Source organism: Perognathus longimembris, chromosome 13 (genome assembly GCF_023159225.1).
Source record: "Perognathus longimembris pacificus isolate PPM17 chromosome 13, ASM2315922v1, whole genome shotgun sequence".
NCBI lineage: Eukaryota > Metazoa > Chordata > Mammalia > Rodentia > Heteromyidae > Perognathus > Perognathus longimembris.
In genome coordinates this window covers 2,641,912-2,667,686 of record NC_063173.1, presented here as the reverse complement: position 1 = coordinate 2,667,686, position 25,775 = coordinate 2,641,912, and the positions used below count along the sequence as shown (strand labels likewise).

Here is a 25,775-nt window from a genome sequence, read left to right as displayed (position 1 = left end):
TACTCAGTGTACAAAACTAAAAATTGAAAGTAGTCTTTCTCATTAGTCCACTTGCTTTTATAAAAAAAATTTTAGACTGATAGTTTGAAATATCCAAATTTTTTACCAAAGGAAAGCACTTTAGTTTTAGTAAATATGTAAGAGAAAATATGAAGTTGTGATTTTTTTTTCTTTTTGCAAAAATCTATGCCTACTTAAATCTTAACTGTAGAATCGAAATTTAAATATAGTTAATCATATGTATGGGAGTAAAGTGAGTATATAGTTCTCATATGAACCAAGTATTAACTTATTTCTCTTAAAGAAATTTTTAAAAAATAGAAAAAGGGGGGAAAATAGTTCCTGAAATAGGTAAACAGAAACTTTTTTCACCAATTGTTTTAAATTTACCCTTAGTTCCATTAGCAAGTCTCTAGGTAAAATCTGAATTCTGCTGGCTTTAGACATCTGGGAAGTCTTACATTCTTTGGGTCTAATTTACTTCATAAAGACATGGAATTGGACACAGAAATCTTTAAAGTCCTATCTAAGTTGTGTTCTGTGAGATTCTGTAGGTAATTTCTTAATGTTGACCTAGTGAACACTAAATTTCCTTAATACATCTTTTTTTGTTCATATATAAGCATTGTATGAGCAAAAAAAGCAAATGTCTTCAGAAAATAGCCTGAGTGAAAAAGGTTTCCCATTTGTGTTCAAAGTGCCCAGATTGAAAAACCCAAAAGTAATGTCCTAGAATAGATTATTTTGTGTCTGTACTTTACTTGCAGGATAAAAAACGTCAGTGGGCATGATAGTACTCACATTGTCAAAAAACATTATATTTGAGAACTTTGTTGAAGAGAAGTGGACATCTTTTATTTTCTTAAGCTCAGAAGATTTTTAAGTTAATCGCCAGTTAGAATAATCATGCTAATGAAAAATTTCACTTAAAAAATTTTTTTATTATTATAAAGGTAGTATACAGAGGGGAAAATTTTTCATTCTTATATCAACTTTTTACTTCCAAAAATATTTGTATCATATTTTCCTTCAGCATTTATGCAGTTTTTAATCCTATTAAGCACATTAGATATTCGTGCACAATTATCAAACAGTGAAATAACATTGTTGCATATTCTTTAAGCAAAGTAAATGATTCAATTCTTATTACTCATCATTGCATGATGAAATCCTTACTGTGGAATGACTAATTGAAAGAAAATACTGAGTATCTTTTTTGTCCTTTGAAAGGTATGATTCATTTAACACTTCATGTATCTGAAGGCTCATTGTCTGAGATTTCACTTACACAGCCAGTTTTACTGTGATCATTAGAGACTAGATTATTAGTTTTTTTGCATTCACATTTTGATTTTTCTAAGTAACAATGAACTTTTTTTTCTTGTCATGTTTCTTTGGTTATTATAAGGGAAATATAAATAAAAGGGAAGCAAAAGGTCTAGATTACCAACTGTTTCTCATAAAAGCTATGAAACAACCTTTTTTTTTTTTTGGCCAGTCCTGGGGCTTGGACTCAGGACCTGAGCATGGATGTCCCTGGCTTCTTTTTGCTCAAGGCTAGCACTCTGCCACTTGAGCCACAGCGCCACTTCTGGCCATTTTCTGTATATGTGGTGCTGGGGCATTGAACCCAGGGCCTCATGTATACGAGGCAAGCACTCTTGCCACTAGGCCATATCCCCAGCCCTGAAACAACCTTCTTTGTATTCGTTTTATTTTGTTTTTTGCCAGTCCTGGAGCTTGAACTCAGGACCTGAGCACTGTCCCTGAGCTTCTTTGTGCTCAAGGCTAGTACTCTACCACTTGAGCCACAGTGCCACTTCAAGCTTTTTGTTTATGTGGTACTTAGGAATTGAACCCAGGGTTTCAAGCATGCTAGATAAGCATTCTACCACTAAGCCACATTCGCAGCCCTCCTCTTAGGCCTTTTTAAAAGAAGATATAGTCAGTATTTTGTGTGCTACAATATGGAAATTGAAGATAATATATTGGTGATAATTTATCTCACTATTTTAACATCTTCTTGGGTATCGTTTTTCCATTTTTTTAATATTTTACACCTTTAATGAAAAACAATGAGTAATGGTAAAATAATTCATACTGTGATAAAATAATAACATGTCTCAGAACACAGGAAAAATGAGAATGCTCAAATCTTACATATTAGATTCATGAAAGAATTCAGTGGGGTTTATTCTATTGAAAATTCTAGACATTTTTAAGGGAGGGGGTTGGGGGGTTGTGTGTGTTTAATGATTTCTTTAGTGACTTGTATTATGTCCCATGAAAAAGGTTAAATCCTAACCTATGAATATACTTACTTCAAAATAGTTTTTGGAGATGCGGTCAAGTTAGAATTAGGTCACACTAGGTTCGTATGGATCCCAAAATCCATATATTGTGATACAAAGACACAGGACTGTATACAGATGGAGACACATATTGGAGTGATATTGAGGATTGCTGGTAGCCATCAGAAAAGAGGAAGAGTAAAGAAAGGATTCTGTGCTAGAACCTTCAGAAGGAGCGTGGCTTTGCCACCTTTTTTTTTTTATATAGTGACTTAAGCCAAAATAGGTTTCTTTCTTGGTGACAGTATTGGGTGTTTGTCACATGTTGTCATGGTGGCCTTCCTCCTTCCAGATTCAGAGACCTGGTTGATGGAGCCCTGCTGATGTTCATATGTACCTTCTAAGGACTCCATAGGAGTGACAGAGTTTTCTCTATTTAAGCTCTCCATAAGTGGGCAAAACAGAGGGGAGCATGTGTGGGATTTTGTGTGTGTGTGTGTGTGTGTGTGTGTGTGTGTGTGTGTGTGCAGTCCTGGGGCTTGAACTCAGAGCCTGAGCACTGTTGCTGAGCTTTTGTGCTCAAAGGTACTGCTCTGCAGTTGAGCCACAGTTCTATTTCCAGGTTTGGGGTTATTAATTATAGATTTTAGTCTCATGGACTTGCGCACCCAAGCTAGCTTTGAACCACAATTCCCAGGTCTTACCCCTTGAACAGTGAGGATTATGGGTGTGAGCTACTAACACCAGGACATTTTTTTTTCCTAAACTAGAGAGGGTTTTGTTATTGTTTTCTTTTTGTCTTGTTTGTCTGTCTTTGGGAGTTAAGGAAAACACAGAAATGGAGGGACAAAGGGTGAACAGTTGTAGCAGCGGTACTCACTAGACACTATGTTGAAAATGAACTATGCAACTTGTGTGTGAGGGTGGAGGGAAAAACTGGGAGAAAATGAAGGAAAGTGTGACATTGTTCGAAAGAAATGTATTCATTACATAACTTATGAAACTATATCCCCTCTCTGCACATCATCTTTTTTTTTTTTTTCCCAAAGTCCTGGAGCTTGAACTTGGGTCCTGACCACTACCCCTGGCTTCTTTTTTCTCAAAGCTAGCACTCTCCCACTTGAGCCACAGCGCCACTTCTGGCCATTTTCTATATATGTGGTGCTGGGGAATTGAACCCAGGACTTCATGTATGCGAGGCAAGCACTCTACCACTAGTCTTCACATCATCTTTATAATAAGATTTTTTTAAGTGGCATGAGAGCCTGGGAATGTAGCTCAGTGGCAGAGCACTTGCCTTGGAATGGGCAGGGCCCTGGAATTGATCCCAAACAAAGCTATTTTTTTTAATGGTTATAAAGTAGGATGCAAAGTTGTTGTTTTTTAAAACTATGTATGTATACATGCATGGAAAAAAAAAACCTGAAAAAATCCATACTAATATTCAACTTGTTAAAAAAAAAAGTGGCCTCTATGCTAATTTTTATTTTTTAGATTTGTTCCTTTTTACAATTGAGAAATTTGTGCTTTAATTACTTTAATAGTCAGTTTTCATTTTGTGGGGAAATTTAGCTTAAGCTCTGATTAGTTGGTTGGTTTGTGTTTGATAGGAACCAATTCTCAGTTCATTCCCTTGAGTTATTTGGTCAGTTGAGATACTGAGCTTCCAAACAGTGTTCTTAGTCTCTGGCTGAGGTGAGAATTTCCACAAGTGAAACTGAGTTAAACTGAGGTAACCTTTATAACTGATGAGAAATTGTCAGTTTTCTGACAAACGATCATTTAAACTGAATATTTTACTTAGCACTACTTAAGTAGTAAGATGCTCAGTTTCACTTATTACATTAATTTACAATGCACAAATTCTCAGTCTTTCAGATTTTTCCCTACTGTTATAAGACTGAGATAATTTCTTTGGGAGTTAAGAATATGGTAATCATTTCTTTTACTTCTTTCATGGAAATATTACCATGAAACTAAGATCCTTAATTACCCCCGTTGTTTCTTAATTTGTGTGAATAATCCTGGAGGTTCTTTATGTTGATGTCTTGATGGTAGGCCTTAAAGAGAGATTTCTTCTTTTAGTGCATTATTCATGTTTAAAACACCCTATTTAGGGCTGGGGATATAGCCTAGTGGCAAGAGTGCCTGCCTCGGATACACGAGGCCCTAGGTTCGATTCCCCAGCACCACATATACAGAAAACGGCCAGAAGCGGCGCTGTGGCTCAAGTGGCAGAGTGCTAGCCTTGAGCCAGAGGAGGCCAGGGACAGTGCTCAGGCCCTGAGTCCAAGGCCCAGGACTGGCCAAAAAAAAAAAAAAAAAAAAAAAAAAAAAAAAACACCCTATTTAGATAGAAATATGAATTAAGAGACTATTGCTATAAATGACTCAGGGACTTAGTTAATTATCACCCTCCCAGTTGTACTTTTTGTGAAGATGAGCATTGCAGGGGCACTGATCAGCAAATATAGCATTTTTGTTAGGAATAGTCAGTTTGCTTGGGTTCAAGTAGAGAAGCTGAGTGGATTGACCAGGTTTGGGGTAGTGCTAAGTAAATTTAATGGGAACTAGATAGGTTCAGATGGCTATAATGTTGGACCAAGAAGTCTGTACTGAGTAATTAATGAGAATATAGAGTGGTATTGAGGCAGTGGTAGAGTTAAGGAATTGGAGGTTTTAATGAAGAAGTGTTGATATAGAAGTACTTAAGTGAAAAGCTAGATAAATGTAAAGTGATGGTCAAGAAGAGTTTTGTAAAGCTTGTATCTCTAACATCGATTCTCTATTTAGCTGTTCACTTGTTGAATTGTTTTTCATTTGACTGTTGTACAGCACTTCATACTTAACATTCAAATTTAAATTAATCATAATTAATCATACTTTCTAAGTCCTTTTTCCTTCTGAAGTCCATATCTCAAGAAATGACATTATTAACCTTCCACCCTGTTAAACTATGTGTATGATGTCATTCCAAATTTTTTCCATTTCTTTTGTATCTTTTTAATCGTTTGCTTCCAATTCCCGTTGTTTAAGCTGTCCTAAACCACTTACAATATTTTAAGCACATTTCCGATTTCAAAGACTTGTGTTCTTTTGCGAATTGTTTTTCTGCCTTCAATGGTTTTCCTCCATGCCCGTGTCCAGCTAACTCTTGTCCATTGATATAGACTGAACTTAAACATTATCTCACCGAGTATTCTGCCACCACCACCCCTACTTCTGTCTTATTTAACTATCTTTATATATTCCAGTATTGCATTGTGCTTACTTACCTCATTTGTTTCACTGGAATCGTTAAATTATTTTCCGTGCTTAAACTTTGAGCTTTTGAATATACAGACTGTGACTTATTTGATTTTATGACTATTAGTTAATATAGAATGAAGATTTAAATTGAGATATTTATTGGAAAGGGGTTTCTATCCTACTTACCAAAAAAAAAAACAAAACTGAAGTTACCTGTTTTTATATCTTTCCATTAAATTGTAAATTTTTCAAACTATATCATGTTCTTTGTCTCAGTTTTCATCACTACCACATTGCCTCATTCAGGGCTGAAAAATCAATCTCAGTTTAATTTATCACTTATTGAAAACCAGCTTTGCCAAGCAAAAGGCTAGGTTCAAGAATACATGTATGAACAAAACAGATATTATCTCAACCTTCATGACCTCATAAACTCTAATGAGCAAAAATGAGCATTAAATAATGAATGTAAGAATGGCAGCCATGTGCTGGAGTGTGGCTTAGAGGTAGAGGGCTCGCCTAGCATGCACAAAGCCCTGGGTTCCATTCCTCAGCACCACATACACAGAAAAGGCCAGAAGTGGCGCTCTGGCTCAAATGAGATAGTGCTAGCCTTGAGCAAAAGAAACTCAGGGATAGTGCCCAGGCCCTGATAATCTTAGTTATTACCATACTCTTTTGTAATACAGCTATTCTATCACAGATAATTATAAATTTTAATGATTTTTTATTTTAGAAATTCTTACAACGTATACTGTAAAACTTATTCATTTTTTATTATCTTTAGTTATACAGAAGAGTTGCCATTCAACAAAGCAGTTTCTGAATACAATGTGTCTTGATCAGTGTCAATCCTTTCAACATGCTCATGCATTCCTTCTAGCCCACCCCTTCCCTCTCATTTCTGATTGAATTTCTTTGTGAAAAGGAATGCTAACTTGCCTTTTCTCTGTTTAAGTGTATGAGGACTCCAGTGTTCTGTTATCCAGCACACCAGGGTCCGATTGAACAGAAAATATATCCAAAGAGTTGAATACATCTGAAATGAGCAGGTTTTGTGTGGTTCCTTTTTGAAGCTGGGCACAGTGGTTTATGTCTACAATCCTAGCTACTCAAGAAAGTGAGATTGGGATGATAAGATGGCAAACATAGGCAAAAAAGAAAAACTGATGAAATTTTATTTCAATCAGTAGATTGGTGCTATAGCAAGTGCCTGTCATCCCAGCTACATGACAGGCTGTAATCAGGAAGACTCCAGTCCCACGCTAAGAGCATGTCAAGAATCTATCTCACCAGGTTTGAGGCACGGTTCAGTTGGTAGAGTGCTAGCCAGTGAGCAAAAGCCCATTGAGTTCAAGTCCCTGTCTCAGACCCAAAAAGAAAAAAATATATATATTTCAGTGGAAAAAGCTTGGCATAGAGGAAGACAACTGTCATCTCAGCTATAGCAGAAATTGTAAAAGAGCCTTTCTCAAAATAATCCCTGTGAGAATGGGCTGAGGGCATGGCTCAGTTGTAGAACACCATCCTAGCAAGTTAGAGGCCCTGAGTTCAAGCCCTATTACTGCCAAAAAAAAAAAAAAACCAAAGAATTGGTCAGTCCTTTGAAGAATGATATAAATAGAATCCATGCATGAAATGCCGCGCCTGTTTGTGCTGTCTAGAAGCAAATGCAGGTTATTACAGTGAGACACCAAATTAATCACTAGTAATTAGACCAATATGAGCTGTATAAAGCTCAGTGAATGTTGTTCCTTTCAGTTACTGCATACTCTTGTCCAAATTCTCTTTTGCTCAGGTGGCTTTAATTACTTCTTAAGGAGAAAGAAAAATCTGTTGTGTTGCATGTTAGCAGAATTCTACTCAGATTGAGAACAGAGAATTTTTTCTCACTTTGATATTTTTTCCTATCATGTTTTCTTCTACTAAAAATAACTGTTTATTCATTTACTCAGCAATAGTTTCAGTGTTCACCCAAATGGTATATAATTGTGTTAGACCTCAAAGGGACTGTTTAAAATACTGGGCCTCGTTGATGGGCATGGGAAGGGTTACTCTACTTAACTAGTAAATACTGGTCTTATCCAGTTCTGTTAGTTCTGTTAGTTGGAGTGCCGTCCAGGAGACTTAAGTTATAATTCTGGCTTCTTTATGTACTCACTTGATAAGTTTAATGTCTGACCTTCCACTTCCTAATCTGTAAAAACAACGGTAACTAGGATCTTGCAGAGCTGATGTGGGAATTCAAGTCTATTGTTTATCACAGTGTACTTACTGATTTGTTAGGTGTGATGATGAAAGTGATGACAGGACTTGGAGAGCCCAGTATGATTACAAAGACTTAGCTAAAGGAAAACCAAGGTGGCATGACCAAAAAGAAATAGCTGTCAGTTAATACTAAAGTTGTATTGCAACAGAAATAGAGCTGGACTTCACAATCAGCAGGTTGATGCTGAGAATGAGTCTACTTGAGTTGAGACTCATGAGACAGGTCTGAGGTTAAACGAAGCCAGCACCTGAAGTGGAAGGAATGGATTAGGACATAGAAATCTGAAGACCACCTCAGAACTAAAGAGTTAAGAGCAGATTAGAACAGTAGGGTCTCACTGTATTTTTCATTGCTGTTCCACCTCTGTGCTCTGGGACCAGAAACTTCGTCTTTGATTTTTTTTTTTAATTTTATTTATTTCATTTTTTTTAAGTGGTACTGGTGTTTGAACTCAGGGCTTCAAGTGATTATTTGTTTTTTGTTTTTGTTGCCAGTCCTGGGGCTGGAACTAATAATGTTTTTGTGATGCTATTTATAATTTCCCATGATCCAAGTTTCTTATTTGTTTTGTTTGTGTTGCCAGTCCTGGGGCTGACTCAGGGCCTGAGCACCGTCCCTGCCTTCTTTTTGCTCAAGGCTAGCACTCTACCTCTTGAACCACAGCACCACTTCTGGCCTTTTCTATATATGTGGTGCTGAGGAATCGAACCCAGGGTTTCATGTATACAAGGCGAGTACTTTACCCATTAGGCCATATTCCCAGCCCTCGTCTTTGATTTTATAATTGGATTAAGATTAAGTAGCAAAATAAACCAGTATATGAATAAGCTGTTCATGTTTTGTTTCTTCATCAATGTTATTGAGTTAGGCTGCATATAACATTTAAAAAGAACCAGTTGTAAGTAATTTTTACAAACTTATTAACCTTTATAATTACTACCATAAACAACATAGAATTAGGCTGGGCACTGTGGTGCGCACCTATAATCTCAGCTACTCAGGAAGCAAACACGGGAGGATCTTGGTTCACAGCCAGCCCAGATAAAAGTTAGTGAGACCTATCTCAAGACATACTTGTGATCCCAGCTGCATGTACTATAAGGCAGCCTGGGGAAAAGTTAGCAAGACCACGTCTCAAAACAAACATGGCAATACACACCTGTTGTCACAGCCATGTGGGAAGCAAAGACACAAAGATTGCACACATACATAGTGTCCTTCTTGACTCATAATCTTTTTTATATTATGATTGTTCTCTTTGGGTTACTATTTGCATGGGAATATTTTCCCACCCTTTTTTTCACTTTTCTTCTGTTTCTACTATTTTGAGGTTGAAGAGTTCCTTAAATATTCTAGATACAAGTCCTGTCTTTGTCTCTGTCCCTTTCTGTCTGTCTGTCTGTCTCTTTTTCTCTCCCTCTCTCACACATACACACTGCTTTGTGGGCTGGGGATATAGCCTAGAGGCAAGAGTGCCTGCCTCGGATACACGAGGCCCTAGGTTCGATTCCCCAGCACCACATATACAGAAAATGGCCAGAAGCGGCTCTGTGGCTCAAGTGGCAGAGTGCTATCCTTGAGCGGGAAGAAGCCAGGGACAGTGCTCAGGCCCTGAGTCCAAGGCCCAGGACTGGCCAAAAAAAAAAAAAAACCACAAAAAACACACTGCTTTGTGTTTACATTTTAAATGCTATATTTTGAAGACCAGAAGTTGTGGGGATTTCCATGTGTGAGTAAGTGTGTGTGTGTGTGTGTGTGTGTGTGTGTGTGTGTGTGTCCATCCTGGGGCTTGAACTCAGTGCCTGTTGCTCAATTACTATTTCAGCCACAGCTCCACTCCTATATTTTGGGTTCGTTTGTTTGTTTGTGGTTAATTGGCAATAAAAGTTTCATGGTCCTTGCTGCCTGGGCTGGCTTCAAACTGTGATCCTCAGATCTCAGCCTCCTGAGTTGCTAGGATTATAAGTGTGTGCCACCTATACCTGCCATGGTTTTTTTGTCGTTTGTGTTTTTAACGTGGTACTGGAGTTTAAACTCAGAACGTTGCACTTGCTAGCACTCAGTGTTCTTTCACTCGTGTGTGTGTGCGTGTGTGTGTAGATGTGACTAGGTTGGAACTTGAGGCCTTACTGTACACAATATCATGGCACTATGTCTCCAGCCCCGTTTTTTCACTGGTTATTTTAAGAATAGTGCATGCCTCCTGCCCAGGGGCACACCTGAGCCACAGTCCACTTACTTTACCCTTACTATCCTCTCAGGGATCCCAGGAATTCACCATTGTGTCCATCTTCCCTCCATTAAAATGGAGCCTCTTGGACTTTTCTGCCCGACCTAGCCTGGTACCGTGATCCCCTTGATCTCAGCCTCGCACATGCCTTTGGAGGCAGGCACATGCCATGGTACCAGCTATTTGTTGAACAGGGACTTTTGAACTTTTCTGCCTGAACCAGCCTCAAACATGATCCTTCCATTCTCATAACATCCCACGTCAGTAAGATTGCACATATGAACCACTGGTGTCTAGCTAGTTTTTATTTTGTTGCTTTTTGCTTTACCAGTTTTTCTTTAATATGATATATAGTTTTGGTACATTATCCAAAAGATGACAAAGATTTTTCTTTTATGTACTTTCTTAGGAATTTTATAACCTTAGCTTGTACATTTAGGTCTAAGATTTTCTTTGGAGATAAAGGCCATATGTGATCTACTTTGTGTTTTCTTCAGTGATTCAATATCATAAATATTGACTGAATGAAGAAATAAACCAGTATGACTTCATGGTAGATAATGATGGTCATAATTTATAATAGGCCCTTGGCTGCTCTTGTTTCTTCTTGGCTCAATTATGATTAAATTTTATGGTTCGTAGAATTAAATTATGTCTGATTTTTACTTTTTTCATTATTCTAGCTGGGAGAAAAATACAATTTCTTAATCTCCGTCAGGAAATGTACTCACAAAGTTGAAATAATATTCTATTGAGTATATTGAATTTGAAGTACCTACATTATGGAAGGGGAGCTGTGGCTCAAAGTAGTAGAGCACTAGCCTTAATCAAAAGGGCATAGGGACAGTGCTTAGGCCCTGAGTTCAAGCCCCATGACCAACAGAAAAGAAGAGGAAAGGACATCGCAAGAAGGTGGCCCTCAGAAAGTCAGGCTTCACTTGAAACCAACATTACTGATACCTCAAGTTTGGATTTCCAGCCTTCAAAACTGTGTGCTAATACATCCCTATTGTTTACACTACCCAGTCTGTGATATTTCTGTTAAGATAATCTCCATTTCCTCTCCTCCAGCCCCTGGTAACTGCTCTTGTGCTTTCGGGCTCCATGAATTTGCCTAGACAGGACATTCCATATAAGTGAGATTCCATAATATGTTGGCTTTGTGTCTAGCTTCTTTCACTTGGCCTCATGTTTTCAAGATTCATCCATGTTATGATATGCAACAGTGTTTCCTTCTTTTTCTTGCTGAATAATGCTCTATTGTATGGTATATGTTTTGCATATATTTGTTTATGTATTTATTCTTCAGGAGTAAATTGCTGGATGGTCCTATGTTTAACTCATTGAGAAAATGCCAAACTGTTTTCTGTGGCAGCTGTACCATTTCACATTCTCATAAACAATATACAAAGAATGTTTCTACATCTTTTTCAGTATTTGTTACTTCTGTTTATTAAATCATAGTCATCAAGAAACTTTTAGTAATTGGTCTGCGCTTTCTTCAGGGTAGCAAATCGTAATTCAGCTGTTAAAGGATTCACATCATAATCACCTAGGAAACTTTTTAATATACCAATGGCCAAGCCTCTCCCTAAGCTTTCTTTTTTTTTTTTTTTTTTTTTTTTTTTTGCCAGTCCTGGGCCTTGGACTCAGGGCCTGAGCACTGTCCCTGGCTTCTTCCCGCTCAAGGCTAGCACTCCGCCACTTGAGCCACAGCGCCGCTTCTGGCCGTTTTCTGCATATGTGGTGCTGGGGAATCGAACCTAGGGCCTCGTGTATCCGAGGCAGGCACTCTTGCCACTAGGCTATATCCCCAGCCCTCTCCCTAAGCTTTCTGAGTACAGTCCTCCAAGAAGCAGAATGAATGCTCTTCCCTGAGAGCCATTCCTAAGATAGTTGACAAAGTATGATCTGGGATCCTCTAGGCCCCCTGAAACTTTTGAGTGAGTCCTTGAGGGCTAGTTAAAACTAGTTTGTGATAAGATTAAGGTTGTATTTGCCTTTTAATATCATCTCTCATGAGTGGACAGTTGAGTTTTCCAAAGCCTGCATGATATGTGCATCTGATGTGCACCAGTTGAAAGCAAAAGCAGATAGAATCTAGCAGTCTTCTGTTAAGCCAAACATCAAAGACTTAGAAATATGTAAACATTACCATGCCTCTCAGTTATTGCTTGTTTTAGGAACAAATGTTTTTCGTGAAAAATGTGTTCTTTATGAAATATAATGTGCTTATCATTATTTTACATGAATTTAACATTTAAAAATTCAACTTTAAAGATAAATGTTGGAGCCCAGCACCGGTGGCTCATATATATAAGCCTAAGCTACTCAGAAGGCTGAGATCTGAGAATTGCAATTTGAAGCCAGCCAGTCCATGAGACTCTTATCTTCAATTAACCATCAAAAACTGTAAGTGGAGCTGTGCTCAAAGTGATAGTGTCCTAGCTTTGAGCAAAAAAGGTCAGAGACAGCACCTAGACCCTGAGTTCACAGGACCAGTAAGAAAAAGAAATAATAAATGTTAGAAGTTATAGCCTTGTTAAGAGAGGGGAACCTTTTTTTCTTCCAAGGGCCATTAGTTATAGTTATCTTGGCCACAAGAAGTATACGTATCTGTCCTGTTATGTACCAAATGATTTCACTGCCTCTATTGGCCAGAGGACCAGATGTTTCCTCTCCTCCTCCTACCCCTGTGTGATCAAATCTCTCTGAAACAGAATATGCGAGGAGACAAAGCAGCCAAAAGGTATGCATTCGGATCTCAGGTCTCTGAGGGCTGGAAGCAGCCCCTAGTAAGGGACAGCCTTGTAGGTGGCAGTTTGTCCCCGTCATCTGAACTTCTTCTCACACGATCCCTCATGGTGGAGACAGCTGCTCGGGTGTGTGTGTGTGTGTGTGTGTGTGTGTGTTTTTTAAGATAAACAGAATAAGTTTATTGAAAATGAAAGGGAAGCCAAGAAAAGATAGTAGTGAAATTCCTCCCTTTGACATGGGCCCCAAAGAGGTGTCCCATGTGGTACCATTTTATGCATGAGAAACTTGAGGTTAAGTAACTGACTCAAAGGAAGTAGAAGGGACAAGACCAAAACATAGGCCCAGAGATTAGGCAATGTTCTTGAGCCTTTGTCCTTGACCTCAAGGTTAGCACTCTACCACTTGAGCTACCGTTCCACTTCCAGCTTTTTAGTGGTTGATTGGAGACAAGAGTCTCATGGACTTTTCAGTCCAGCTGGCTTCAAACCATGATCTTCATATCTCAGCCTCCTAAGAAGCAAGGAGTTACAGGCATGAGCTACCAGTGCATAGTGGCCCATGAGCTTTAAAGCCTGTGTACTTCCCAGCACAGTACTCTTCTCTTCAAATGAAGAGGTTAAACCTCAATAGGCCAGAAGTCCTTTTCTATAAAATAAGGCGGGGGAGGGGGAATTATACAACCTAATGAAATTATGAAGAAAACAAAATGAAAATTTTATTGGTTAAAAACAAACAAAAGCTCTTTGAAATTTGAAATAAGTGAACAGGGTAAGGAGAGCCTGCTATTGTGTGCCTGTACTCCTCATTACTCATCAGATGGAGGTAATAGGATCATAGTTTGAGGCTGGCCTAGTAAAAATTATTGTGACCCAGCTCAGGACTGGTGGCTCATGTCTGTCATCCTAGCTACTCAGAAAGCTATGATCTGAAGATTGCAGACTGAAGCCAGCCCAGGCAGGAAAGTCCATAAGACTCTGATATCCAGTTAACTACACAAAGCCAGAGTAGAGCTGTGGCTTACGTGGTAGAATGTTAGCCTTGAGCAAAAAAGCTCAAGGATAGTGTGCAGGCCCTGAGTTCAAGCTGAAGAACTGGCACACATGCACAGAAAAAGTTACTATGACCAAAATTAAACAGATAATCTATATACAAATGTATTTGCAAGAATAAATATATGAGGAACAACACAAATACTTAGCCATAAAAGATTAATTATATTCTCCTACATTCAAACAATTAAATGCTGATTACTTAAAATTATTTAAGTGTAAAACAGTGTGAAATCCTATCTGGAAAAAAGCCAAACTTTAAAGCAAAAGGGAGGGGCTGGGGATATGGCCTAGTGGCAAGAGAGCTTGCCTCGTATACATGAGGCCCTGGGTTCGATTCCCCAGCACCACATATACAGAAAACGGCCAGAAGTGGCGCTGTGGCTCAAGTGGCAGAGTGCTAGCCTTGAGCAAAAGGAAGCCAGGGACAGTGCTCAGGCCCTGAGTCCAAGGCCCAGGACTGGCAAAATAAAATAAAATAAAATAAAAATAAAGCAAAAGGGAAGCATGAGGCTGAATTCAATTCCCAGTACTGCAAAAAGAAGTAAATCAATCTGTTTAAGAGTAAAGGGTTTGTAAGGCCAAGAGCTATAGACCCGAAGAAGGCAAAAGTCTATCCATTTGTTGATCATTTGCCATATAATTTGTATTTGTTTGAGCTTTCTGCATACTTTATTTCATCTTTATGATGAACCCATGGTGGATCATCAGGTGAGGAATGGGAAGAAAAAGAGGACAGTGAGGGATGAATATGAACAAAGTAATACTAGTGAAAATGGTATATTTGAAACCCATTATTTTGTGCAATTAATATATGCTAATAAAAAGTAGTCTCATATGTATAATTAGCCCTGTTTCATATGGGGAAATTTAGTCTTAGAGAAGTTAAGAACTTAGTTAACTTGCAAGTGGAAGTGTCAGAATTTCTGGAGGTCTCTTATTCCTGCTCCTAATTACTATAACCTTCAGAAGTAAGAGTCATCTATTGACTTGAGCCCCAAAGACAGTTGGTAGCTTGCTGCCATCATCACCCATTTGCCCCTATAGTGTCAGGTCCCAGACATGGCAAGGCTTGAATTCTTTATAATCTAAAACTGCATCTAAACACAAAGTTGTACATGTGCCATTACCATCACATATAAGTATGAAGTCCTTAGGTGTTGCTCTCCTGAGTGGTCCTCAGGGCAGACCCCACTAATATGGAAGAAATACCAAAGGGATAATCTCTACATAAATGATGAATTTGAAAAGTGATTTGTCTTAATGAAATAGGAGGATAAATATTCAGCTGGAAAGACAGCAAAATGGGTCTCTTGAGACTGTTATTTGCTAAGACCACCTGTTCAGTCAGTCCTCCAAAGAGTTTACTCAGCAGGAATGATGAAATGGCGCTTCCTACCAGCAAAAGTCAAAGTTTTGAGTGCTTATGGGTTTAGGCAGAATATCCTTAGAGTAGTTACATTTGTTTTGAGGTAATATAATAGTTTCTGGGGAAAAAAAAGTCAAGGTCTAGTTCAGTACTGGTGGCTCCCACTTGTAATCCTAGCTACATCTTCCTCCATTTCCCAGTGGAGATAGGGGGAATCAAAGTTCCAAGGCAGCCTAGGCAAAATGTTCCTAAGACCCCAATCTCAACCAATAGCTGGGCACAGTGGTGCATACTATCATCCCAGCTACATGAGATCTAGAGAGTCATGGTTTCAGGCCAGCCCAAGGAAAACAGGAAGCTCCATGCTTTCATCTCAGCTACACAGGAGACTGAGATTGGGAAGGTTGTAGTTCTGGACCAGCAAAGTCAAAAAGTTTCTGAGACCCCACCTAGCTAGGCATAGTGGCATACAACTTGTAGTCCCAGCTGGGATAGGAAACATAAATAAGAGGGTTGTGGTCTAGGCTGGTCCCAGCAAAAACGTAAGACTATCTCAAAAATAACAAGAGCCAAAAGGACTGGAGGAATGACTCAAGTGGTAAAGCAACTCTCTAACAAGTGTGACACCCAGAGTTCAAACTTTAGTACTCGCACACACAAAAAGAAAAGTCTTTAAAGCAGAGGTTACTTAATTTTAGTACTTTCCAACATCCTTTGTGTTGCCTACAGAGCGAAAGCCAAAATGTGAGGAGTTACTTTTAAAAGCCTGCTTCTGTTATATTGTATTGCCTCTGTGGATGTGGCAGAATTTTTTGTTTAGTAAGTGACATTCTGTTTACCATCCTCTCTTACGCTCTTACCCTGATGCCCTTTCCTAATGCTGTTTCAAGATTGTTTGGCAAGAAGCATATTTTATAGAAAAGTCTGCTTACTTGAAAGTAATTGTCTCATTAGGCTAAGGATACCATAGTAACAGTAAAAACAAAAATGAGAAGAGCTACTTGTGAAATTTACAATACAATGGAGATACACTATTGATGTATATGTCAAGGTTCTGTGGCTAGTAAATACGTGATACTATGAACAAGTATATAAAGAGGACTGACCCAAAATGTTGGAAGAAAATGGAAACCAAACAGCAGGCTTGAGAGAGGCATGTGTACACTTGGTAACAGGTCAGCTGAATGAATGGACATCGAAATCTGGAACCTAGAAAAAGAGGTCTATGCAGAGAATAAGCTTGTGAATTGCATAGTAATTGGTAGATAATTAAAATATTTTGCTAAAGTAGATCATTTAGAAATAGCATGTATGAGAAAAGGAAGTCTGGGACTGTTTTGAAGAATGTGGTTTTTTTGTGTGTTGTTTCAGATTTTGTTTTTACAGTACTGAGATTTGAACTCAGGCCTGGCTGCTCACATCTGATGGGCAGTCCCTTTGCCTCCGAGCCTCAAGCGTTTTTTTGTGCTACTTATTTCTGAGATAGAGTCTCTGTTTCTGCCTGAGCATTCTCCTGGACCTTTTATTCTTTGCTTTCTCCATTAGCTAGGGTGACAGTGTTCACCGAGTCCCACGGACTTGCTTAACTTTCCCATAGCTAGAATGCCAGTCATGTGCCAACACACTAGGTAACTAGTTGACTGTTATGAACTTTTCTGCACAGACAGTTCTCAAACTACAGACCTGAAGTAGCTAGGATTATAAGTATAAGGTATTTCTGCCTTGCCAGTGTTTAATAATAACTAGGATGAGTGCCATGTAGGAGCAGGTAGAGGCAGAGATCAGAGAAATAGGAGGAAAACTAGGAAAATACAATTATATATTTCAAGGAGTATGTAATAAATCCATTCACTGCCTTTCTAACTGGTCCTTTACCATTCATCCTATGCTGTCCTACTCTTGTTCTTCATGCATGCAGGCTCTTTCCTACCTCAGAAACTAGGGGTTTGGAGTTCCATTTCTTGGAGTATGCTTTTTAATTCATCTCCTTAAAGACACCCAACCAACCCTCCAGCCCCTTTAGCAGAATTTTTTCAGATGCTATTACATTATGTAATATGTAATATTATGTAATCAAGATTAAAATTTCCTTGGTTCAAAAATGCAGTTGCAAATAAAATATTGAACACATCCTAAAGAACATTGTATAGAAGCATTTGGCATAAATGGCCAAGAATTTTCAGACTACAGAAGTCACCCTCCCAAAAGCATCTTGAGATGAATAGTTGAAATGGTGAGGGTTACATTGTATACCTTTTATCAAGTGTATTGTGTGATAGACAAGTGGGGGTGGGCGGGACTGAAAAAGAGAAGCCCGGAATTCACTTTTAGACCTGGTAAAATAATGTATGGCATAAGTTGCAGTATCAATAGTGTAGATGACCTGAAGGTAGTAAAATTGATGATTGTTTCCTATGAGGAAACTTAGCACCATTTGCCAATGACTGTTTTAAAGGCCAGTTGGGGTTGGATGAATTGCTTGGAGCTCAGTGAACTAGAACTGAACTGACAGGAGAGAAGTGCTACCGAAGTGGGGGAGGAATTATGAGGAAGTTGCTGATCAGTCCTGCTGGGTGAGTTCTTCCCCACCTAGAGAACAGTTCCTCTGCTTGAAGAGTAGGAAGCTTTGCTCTTACATTTCAAATCCTGGAAGAATAAACAGACAAGTAATTAGTGACCATTTTGTCGACTTGATGGCTTCATAAAACTGCATGTAAGGGAGAAAGTGACCTTTGTGGAACCATTTTGTAATCTTTTTATTTTCCAAAAAGCCATTTTGTAGCTATCTTGATTTATGTGTATTAAGTGTACTTTTGTTATCTTACATGTCAACTCAAAGCTCATGGACTTTCCTTATATAGCTTTCCTCTCTCCATAATTTGGCACAAGAATGGTTTTAGTACTAAATGTTTTCTGCTCTGTCTGCTCACAGCATTACTGGCCTTTCACCTGGCTTTTGGATCTTATTTTAGAAATGGCCTTGTTCTCAGATTTTAAATGCTGATTGATTCAAGCCTTGCTGCAAATAGCTTTCTTGTCTGTGGAAATTTGAAAAACGAGAAGGAAATTAGCTTGAATTAAAATAACAATAGTGATTGCACATGGATCTAGAAACAAAGTGGTTGCAAAAGACATTAGAAATCAACTTTAACTCTCCACCATTCCTTATCCTGGTAAGAATTTGAAGATCAAAAAGCCTAAATAACTTACAGAAAGTTATAAAACAGTAATGAGAATCTATTACTCTTATTCTCAAGAATACAGCGTATCTTAAACAGCTGTAGGGGCTGGGGATACAGCCTAGTGGCAAGAATGCCTGCCTCGGATACACGAGGCCCTAGGTTCGATTCCCCAGCACCACATATCAGAAAACGGCCAGAAGCGGCGCTGTGGCTCAAGTGGCAGAGTGCTAGCCTTGAGCGGGAAGAAGCCAGGGACAGTGCTCAGGCCCTGAGTCCAAGGCCCAGGACTGGCCAAAAAAAAAAAAAAAAACCAGCTAACAAAGCAAATTATCCAAAAGGAAAATGAATGCACCAAACTACTTACCTAGTTATCTTTGCATAGACAGAATGTGCTATGAATTTTTCACTCTAATTTTCTGAGTTTATGCTTAGTTGTGAATGTAATTTTTGTTAATATCATGGTCAAGATTGTGAGCATTAGAGTAGATCTGAATTTGAATCTGACCTCACCGCTACTAGACAATGGTTCTATGACCTTTTTTTGCCAGTCCTGGGGCTTGAACTCAGGGCTTGGGCACTGTCCCTGAACCAAAGCTAGCACTCTACCACTTGAGTCACAGCACTACTTCTGGCCTTTTCTGTTATAGGATACTGAGGAATGGAATCCAGGGCTTCATGCATGTTAGGCAAGCACTGTACCACTAAGCCACATTCCCAGTACCTGGTTCTATGACTTTTGAAAAATATTTTTAACCTCTGAACAACTGTAGTTTCTAACTGGAAAATAGAAGTAGTGGTACAGAGTCAACTACAGAAGGCACACTGTAAGATTCTTACATTTAATGCTTGATCTGTGAAAGTCACTCCCTAAAGTACCACCATTGTTATTGCTAATACTATCACTACTTTATAATAGAGCACTGGGCATTATTATTGGGTGACCTTTATTGAATAGTTCAAGCATTCTCTCTGCTTAAAGACTGGCTACTATGCTTAGCAATTTTACCATACCATCCAGCTGATTTTCTTTCTATTAATCCAAGGAATCACCAGGGCCACCTGTCTTCCTTACTCTACTAGATATTATTTAACTGCCTCAGAACTTGAGCTTATTCTCTTTTACATTTTTTGTTAGAAAAATTGTTCAGTATATCTAGGAAAAGACGCTCACCATTGTTAAATCTTAAGTATCCCCATTACTGCTCATTCTAGAGCATTTTACATAGCATGTGATTGGAAAGCAAATGCCCTTGTGATTTGAATTTGAACTTCTTGTTTGATGCTACTTTGTTTTTACTACTTGTACCCTCAACAAATCACATGTCTTTCGGCATAGAGGTTCCGTACGTTGGCCTTCCTTGTATTCCAGAGCCTCCAAATTAAATTAGCTATGATACATTATACTCTGGATAATTTTACTAAAATACACTTCAGTCTTCATTAACATTTGTAAATACTGTGTTCTTCTTTCCTTCCTTCTCCCTTCCCATACTTCGGTTGAACTTAGGCTCTTGCTTGCCACTCAGGTGTTTTACCACTTGAACCACACCCCAGCCCTTTTTGTGTTTGTTATTTTCAGATAGCACAGCTGGGATGATATACTTGTGCTGTTGCACCCAGCTAGTTTTTTGTTCAGGTGGGGTCTTGCAAGTTTTTGCCCAGGCTGCTCATGAACTAAGATCCTCCCTATCTCAGCCTGCTAAGTGGCTAGGATTACAGGCATGTGTCACTGTGTGTGACATGTAAATATTGTGTACGTTTGTGATGCAACACCAGAAAGAAATGTCATTGTTAACATTTCCAACTTACCTTGAGACGACATTGTCACAGATTAGAAACTTGAGCCCTTGTTACTTTGAAATCATTTGTTTGGGACAGAGCTGAATTGTTTGACCTACTTTCCATACTCATTTTAGGTATCAAGTAATAGCGTCAGAAATGTATATCTCAGTATTTCTCTATGTTGATAACATTGCTGTTAGGGATGTTGTGCTTTTCCAGTTGATGCTGAGGAAGCCCGTAATCATCATTAGTGCTCATTCATTCAGCATGAGCACCTGTTTTATCCACACACTAGAGTTGCAAACATGAATAAAACATGATTCCTGTTCTGGAAATTTTCATGGCTTGTGAGGTGGAGAGAGGGAGATATTTTAAAACATAATTACTTTCACGGGGATAAGCCTTATAGAATAAATACATGAACAAAATAATACAGTTAAATATGTTTGGGCTGGGGCTATATGGAGATGTTTCAGAGGGGAAATGACACCTGAACCTTATCTTGAAAGTTCCATGGTAACATAAATTTAGAGAGAGAAGAGCAAGGGATGGAGCATTATAAGAGATGGAACAGCATATTCAGACTTAAAGGTTCAGGGGTGTGCTTTGTAAGGAGGTCCGCGGAGTAAATGGAGAAAAGAAGGGTGCATGAGGAAAACTCAGGTTGAAGAGATCGAATTTTATCCTTTTGGCAGTGTAGAAACATGGAAGATTTTAAATTAGGCGGACATAATCAAATTTGAGTTTTAAAACTCATAGTAATTTGAAGCCAGAAGCATGGATGGCATACACCAGTCAAAAGACTGTTCCTTGCCCAGCATGGTGGCACACATGTCGGTAATTCCATTAACTCTGGGGGCTGAGGCGAGGAGCCTGAGCTATGGCACAAGACAGTCTCTAAACAACAGAAGCCTCGTTTCCAAGCGGAAGAGAAGGGCTTACACTGACAGGGACTCTGGATGTGAGTCACTAGATTTGAGTTTTCCGAAGTGTAAGCAATTGAGATTTGTAACCAATATTGTAATGGGAAGCATGGGCCAGGGGGGTCATGCGGTCTGACTTGAGTGCTTGAGTAGATTCATTGAGATGAACAGAACCAGGGAAATGTAAAGACAAAAGGCTGCAGTGTTTGTTACTTTGTGTTTATGATTGAGACACACGTTTTTATTTGCACAGATAGGTTTATTCTTTCAGGAGCACTTCAGTAGACAGTTCTGAGTCTGAATCTTGAGAGAGACTTAACTTCAGTCATATATTTGAAATTCTACTGTTTATCTTTCTATTAAAAGCTGAGGTTCTCAAAGGTTAACTGGTTACAGTCTCGGGAATGCATCTGTAGAGACAGAACATAAATTTTTAAGCTTCTTACCAATTGAAATGGCCTTTTGAAAGAAAAAACAAACCTCTTGATAGCTACTGTAGTTATATTTTCCAGAGTACTACTTAGTTTCTACTGTAGTTTCATTTCCCAGACTCTTTTCTTTGAAAAATAAAACTGGCAGGTACTTAGATTTTTTTCCTATTTTTTTATACTGTGCTTAGTGATTTTTATCTAGTTTTGTTTTTAGAGACAAGGTTTGGGTACATATTGCAGGCTGTCCTAGAACTCATTATGTGCCTCGATCCTTCTGACTCAGCCTCCAGGGCTTCAAACAACGAAGCACACACCACCACTCCCACTCTCGGTCATGTTCACTGATCTTCATGTCTTTGGCTAATGACAGACAAATGAGTGTTCAGTAGTCTAGCTAAGAATCCCCAAAACTCTTTGTTTGCTCTAAAAAATTTGTAGTTAAGTCCTTAAGAAATATTTACTGTTTCATATATGTTTGCTCTAATGTCATTTGTTGCCTTGTCTTAATATGACAGAAACACATAATAAAGAATGAAGATGTAGTACCCACTGCTTTGTAGCAATTTTAAAATAAAGCATTTTCCCCTTCATTTGGCTGGTTGAACTATGGTTCCTTTTGAAAAGAACCAAAGAAGATAGATTTTCAAAATCTGCTTTCACTTCCAAATTTAGGCAGTCATTCATCATTAATTGAAAAATATAAATTGTACAAGACTTGAGTAGGCTGGGAATAATGTTAATTGCTATACATATCTGACATCCTTTTTCCATTATTTAGGCAATAAATGAGCCCAACTTATCCAAAGGAAATTCTATTTTTCGCTGTTACTAACTGGGTTGTCTGTGTGGTTTCTTGGGCTGTAGTATTTTTTTCCTTTATACTTTGTTCTTGATTGCTGTGAACTGTAGTTGCCTGCTGTTTAGGCAGCTGCAGTAGCTGCAGTACACCCAGAAGTGGTTATATTTCTATATTTAGAAAATCAGAGGGTTTGAAAAGCAGTTGCAAATTCTATTACTATAAAATGGTTGCTATAGATGTAATATTTTTAATGAAACTTTATTATCACCCAATAAAGAAAGTAACATATGTGGGCTTGTTAACATGACAGACAAATTTTTTTTCCTTAGACCTCACTGAGTGTTTTACTTAATCATATGAATCCTATTTTCATGCTCTTAATCTTGAATTGCAGAGCTTTTGCTCAAGTGTTTACTTTCGGTCCAACATTTCGAGCTGAGAATTCACAGAGCCGGAGACACCTGGCAGAATTTTATATGGTGGAAGCAGAGATTTCTTTTGTTGAGACCCTTCAAGAGCTCATGCAGGTAAGTACAAATTTTCAGTTATCTGTGGCATTAAAATACTTTTGTATATATTTTTATCCTAGACCTTTATAAATTATAGATTTGCATAGGATGGAGAATTGTTGAACAAATTTCACCAACATTTGTGGTATAATAGTTAAACAGATAAATCATATTTAAGTTGTATCCAAGCATGGTCAGAGGTACATTTTAGAAACCTGTCTCTAGCAGCAATATGAGGAATGATTTTGAGGGAGATAAAAATAGGGGCAGTGGGAGTCCTTGTTTTGGAGGCTGTAGGTATACGCAGAGAGAACACACAGCTCTGGAGTTGAGTGGACCAGGATTTGGCTTTTAGTGCTACAACTTGCTTGTTGTATGTAGCCTTATACAAAGAACTTACTTTCTTTGGTCGTTTATTTCCTCATGTAAAAATGAGAATAATGTTTCCTACTTTATAAGGTAGTTGAGAGGTTTGGACACATTATATATCTATCTATAGATATCTACAGGTATTATATAGATATCTATCGATATATGTAAATATATGGAGATATCTATATGTTAGCTATATAGATTATATATAGCATTTAGTATTTAACATTAGCAGTTTATGGCACCTAATAATTACCTAGAAATAATTGTTATTATTTTGAGTTCTCTATTCAGTAATATTTTGGTTGCTAACATAATTTGATTTATAATTAGGATATGCTTACTTTGGTACTTCCCATCATCTCCCCTTTTCTAATCATGTCTGTATGTTTCTACTCTGATTTACCCCATCAATGACAAATTCCATTTAAAGTATAAGTGCCATATATGCCACAAGTAGATTAGGCTCATTATTTTATTTCCCTGTCATCTTTTGGATTTTCTAGTAAACAAATTAAGTCAGAGATATTTTGGCAGAGTGGTTATTAAGGAATGTTCTTGAGACTACCACCTAGAAGGAAAGAAGAAAATAGCATTAGGCAGAGAGAAAAGTTGAATTGTAATGCACTTTTAAAAGCCTGAGCCATCTCTAGCCTATGGAAAACTTTGGAGCTGAAATAGTTCCTCATTTGTTCCTTATAAATACAAGGGGAGGGCTGGGAATATGGCCTAGTGGTAAAGTGCTCGCCTCGTATACATGAAGCCCTGGGTTCGATTCCTCAGCACCACATATATAGAAAAAAGCTGGAAGTGGCGCTGTGGCTCAAGAGGTAGAGTGCTAGCCTTGAGCAGAAGGAAGCTAGGGACAGTGCTCAGGCCCTGAGTCCATGCCCCAAGACTGGCAACAAAAACAAAACAAATAAATACAAGGGGATAGGCTTTTGATCTGGCTCCGGGAAATCAGTCTTGTATATGGCTAGCCTCTGAAAGGAACATAACCTTGAATGAGGCAGTGCCTTTGGGCCTGACATTCCTGAAGAGGAGCCTAAGTCTAAACTATGAGCAATTAACATTCCCAAATTCCCAGGTAGGGTATTCGGCCTTGAAGGTCCAACCTGGCTATACACCGTAGCACTGCTTTCCAAACTCCGAACACCTTCTACTGGTTATTGTAGATTATCTAGGCCATGAGACATTGTATGTGTTCCTACCAGGGAGTGGACAGGAGTAGACAGAGTGGTTGCTGCTGGCGTGTAGTAGGTAAAGGCAGGGGATTGTTGTTCCATAGCCTACAAAGCACAACAGTACCTTCCCCCCTCCCCCCCCCACACCAAAGAATTCAGGCTTAGGGCCTGTTGTGCCCCAGGGGGATAACCCTGTTCTAGATTATAGAATCTTAGGGTCAGAGTATCTGAAGGAGTCCTTATGCATTCCTTATGCAGCTTTCATTGGAACCTGCCACACAATTTTGTATTATTTGGTTCTATTCCCAGTACTACAAAAAGGAAAAAAAAATTCTTCTTTTGTTCTCTTTACTTAGTTTCAACCATTTTGGTAAGCATCTAACAAAATAATAAACACAATAATAATATCACAACCAGTATAAACATACATTGAAAAAGTCAGGATACAGAACATACACATTATTCCAAAGTTCCCTAAATACGCCCTAATTCTCCACTCACTGTCATCTGTAAGCTGTAACTACCACTATTCTGTTAGGCATTTTCAATATTTTTTCCATTCTAGTAGTGTTACTGTCAAAAAGAATTAAGATAAAAGTTAGGAGCCAGAAGGTCTGGTGTAGTATTTCACAATAGGATAAGCATTGTATAATGTACACATCACACAGTATCCCTCCTCATTACGCTCAGACATTTGTATGTGTCCGTTTAAAAATAATAAAACGTTTTTATTCTCAAAAGTATCCCAGCTGGAGATTGGGCCCAGTGACACATGCCTGTTATCACAGCTATTTAGGAACAGAGATCGGGAGGATCAAGGTTCAAGGCCAACCCAGGCAAAAAAGAAAATAGAGAGACTGTGTCTCAACAAGAAAGCTAAGATAGAAGCTAGATAGAAGGATTGCAGCCTGAGGACAACCCAGGCAAAAAATATGTTAGACCCTATTCAAAAACTAACAAAAACAAAAAGATCTGAGAGTGTGGCTAAAGTAATATAGCACCTGCCCACAAAACAGGAGGCCCTGAGTTCAAAACCCAGTACCACCAAAGCAAAAAGTTTATCACTTTGAACAGTTCATTACAAAATTGCACAAGAAGGCATCTGAATAATTTTGTGAGTCTAAATGCTGGCCTTCATAAAGGTAGTAAAAGAGGAACATGTAAATCAGGTAAGACTACTCAGGTTTTGCTACTAGAGTTGTTGTACTCCACTGATGCTACTTTTGGAACTCACTGTTGATTATGCAATTAGAATATAAACTCCTTTTCTGAAGACAGAAGAAAAATCTCCCTCAAAAGTGATCTCCTGCTTCTCTTTTACTTCCATTATAAATTATAGTATTTCCACAGAAATCTAATTACCTTGATAAAGAACAGTC

At 38.4% G+C, this 25,775-nt stretch overlaps 1 protein-coding gene and 2 long non-coding RNA genes across 3 annotated transcripts in view; 2 read left to right on the top strand and 1 right to left on the bottom strand.

Annotated features, from left to right (window-relative positions):
* Positions 1–25,775, top strand: part of Nars2 (asparaginyl-tRNA synthetase 2, mitochondrial) — an 80,590-nt gene that overhangs the window by 33,007 nt on the left and 21,808 nt on the right. The window contains 1 exon segment of the mRNA XM_048359805.1: positions 22,726–22,858. Within this exon segment, the coding sequence (XP_048215762.1) occupies positions 22,726–22,858 (133 nt within the window).
* LOC125361373 lies at positions 9,470–10,921 on the top strand. Its single transcript, XR_007212941.1, has 2 exons — positions 9,470–9,584; positions 9,910–10,921. It is a non-coding gene; the product is annotated as an uncharacterized LOC125361373 (long non-coding RNA).
* On the bottom strand, positions 10,929–13,293 carry LOC125361372. Its single transcript, XR_007212940.1, has 3 exons — positions 13,260–13,293; positions 13,196–13,197; positions 10,929–11,342 (listed from the first exon to the last, which is right to left on the bottom strand). It is a non-coding gene; the product is annotated as an uncharacterized LOC125361372 (long non-coding RNA).